The sequence below is a fragment of the Nicotiana sylvestris genome, chromosome 6 (assembly GCF_000393655.2).
Source record: "Nicotiana sylvestris chromosome 6, ASM39365v2, whole genome shotgun sequence".
Taxonomy (NCBI): domain Eukaryota; kingdom Viridiplantae; phylum Streptophyta; class Magnoliopsida; order Solanales; family Solanaceae; genus Nicotiana; species Nicotiana sylvestris.
The window spans coordinates 13955745-13957787 of NC_091062.1; the positions used below are offsets into that span (position 1 = coordinate 13955745).

The window sequence follows — 2043 nt, forward strand, 5'->3', positions numbered from 1 at the left end:
GAAATACCGAACGCCCACCCCTAGATAGGCCCGAGGCTGAGTCATCTGACGTTATTATCATAGGTATTGTTCTAGTTTGCCATAGAGATGCTTCAGTTCTATTTGATTTGTGCTCTATTTATTCCTATGTGTCATCCTATTTTGCTTCATATTTGGTTGTGCCTCGTGATTCTTTGAGTGCTACTATGTATGTGTCCATACCTGTGGGAGATTTCATTATTGTAAATCGTGTCTATTGTTCGTGTGTGGTTATTATTGGGAGTCTTGAGACTAGTGTAGATCTCCTACTTCTCGATATGGTAGATTTTGATGTCATATTGGGTATGGATTGGTTGTCACCTTATCATGCCATATTGGATTGTCACGCCAAGGCAGTGACCTTAGCCTTGCTAGGGTTGCCTCAATTAGAATGGAGGGATACTCTTGGCCATTCTACTGGAAGGGTTATCTCTTATGTGAAGGCTCAGCATATGGTCGAGAAGGGTTGTATAACTTATTTGGCTTATGTTCGCGATTCTAGTATAAGGGTTCCTTCCATGGATTCAATACCAATTGTTCGTGAGTTTTCAGAGATGTTTCCTGCAGATCTGTCGGGGATACCACCCGACAAAGATATTAACTTCTGTATTGATTTGGTTCCTGGCTCTCAGCCCGTTTCTATTCCACCATACCGTATGGTCCTGTCAGAGTTGAAGGAATTGAAGGAACAATTGCAAGATTTACTTTGATAAGGGCTTCATTAGACCTAGTGTCTCGCCTTGGGGTGCACCTGTGTTGTTTGTGAAGAAGAAAGATGGATCGATAAAGATGTGCATAGATTATCGACAGTTGAACAAAGTCACCATAAAGAACAAGTATCCACTGCTGAGGATTGATGGCTTATTTGATCAGATTCAAGGTGCCAAGGTGTTTTCGAAGATTTATTTGAGGTCTGGCTACCATCAGTTGAGGATTAGGGCATCCGATGTCCGTAAGACAACTTTTTAGACTCGGTATGGGCATTATAAGTTTCTTGTAATGTCATTTGGGTTGACAAATGCCCCAACAATATTTATGGATTTGATGAACTGGATGTTCATGCCCTATTTGGATTCCTTTGTGATTGTGTTTATTGATGATATCTTAATCTACTCCCGCAGTCGGGAGGAGCACGAGCAATATCTTCGAATTGTATTTCAGATTCTGAGAGGTAGCCAGTTAAATACCAAGTTTTCAAAGTGCGAGTGTTGGTTAGACTCAGTCGCTTTCTTGGGGCATGTCGTATCGGCAGAGGGCATTCAGGTGGATCCTAAGAAGATTGAGATAGTTCAGAACTGGCCTAGACCTACTTCAACTATGGAGATCTGGAGTTTCTTGGGTTTGGCGGGATATTACCATCGGTTTATGGAGGGTTTTCATCTATAACAGCCCCATTGACCAGGTTAACCCAGAAGTGTGCCCTATTCAGATAGTCATACGAGTGTGAGGCGAGCTTTTAGAAGCTTAAGACTGCCTTGACCATGGCGCTAGTGTTGGTACTGCCCACAGGTTCAAGATCTTACATGGTGTATTGTGATGCATCTCATGTTGGGCTCGGTACAATATTGATGCAGGATGGCAGGGTGATTGCATATGCGTCGCGGCAGTTGAAGGTTTATGATAAGAATTACCATGTTCATGACTTAGAGTTGGCAACCATTGTTCATGCGTTGAAGATTTGGAGGCGCTATCTTTATAGTGTGTCGTGCGAGGTATTCACGGATCATCGAAGTCTACAATATTTGTTCAAACAAAAGGATCTCAATTTAAGGTAGTGGAGGTGATTAGAGCTATTAAAAGGCTATGATATCACCATCTTGTATCATCCCGGGAAGGCTAATATAGTGGCCGATGCCTTAAGTAGAAAGGCAGTGGGTATGGGCAGCCTTGCGTATATTCCAGTCGGTGAGAGACCGCTTGCATTAGATGTTCAGGCTTTGGCCAATCAGTTCGTGAGGTTGGATATTTCAGAGCCTAGTCGTGTTCTAGCTTGTACAGTCGCTCGGTCTTCCTTGTTTGAGCACA

General features: G+C 42.9%; 1 protein-coding gene across 1 annotated transcript; it reads left to right on the forward strand.

Annotated features, from left to right (window-relative positions):
• Nucleotides 1–323: 323 nt before the first annotated feature.
• On the forward strand, nt 324–728 carry LOC138870283 (uncharacterized). Its single transcript, XM_070148078.1, has one exon. The coding sequence runs from the start codon at nt 324–326 to the stop codon at nt 726–728; it is 405 nt and encodes a 134-aa protein (XP_070004179.1).
• Nucleotides 729–2043: the final 1315 nt, after the last annotated feature.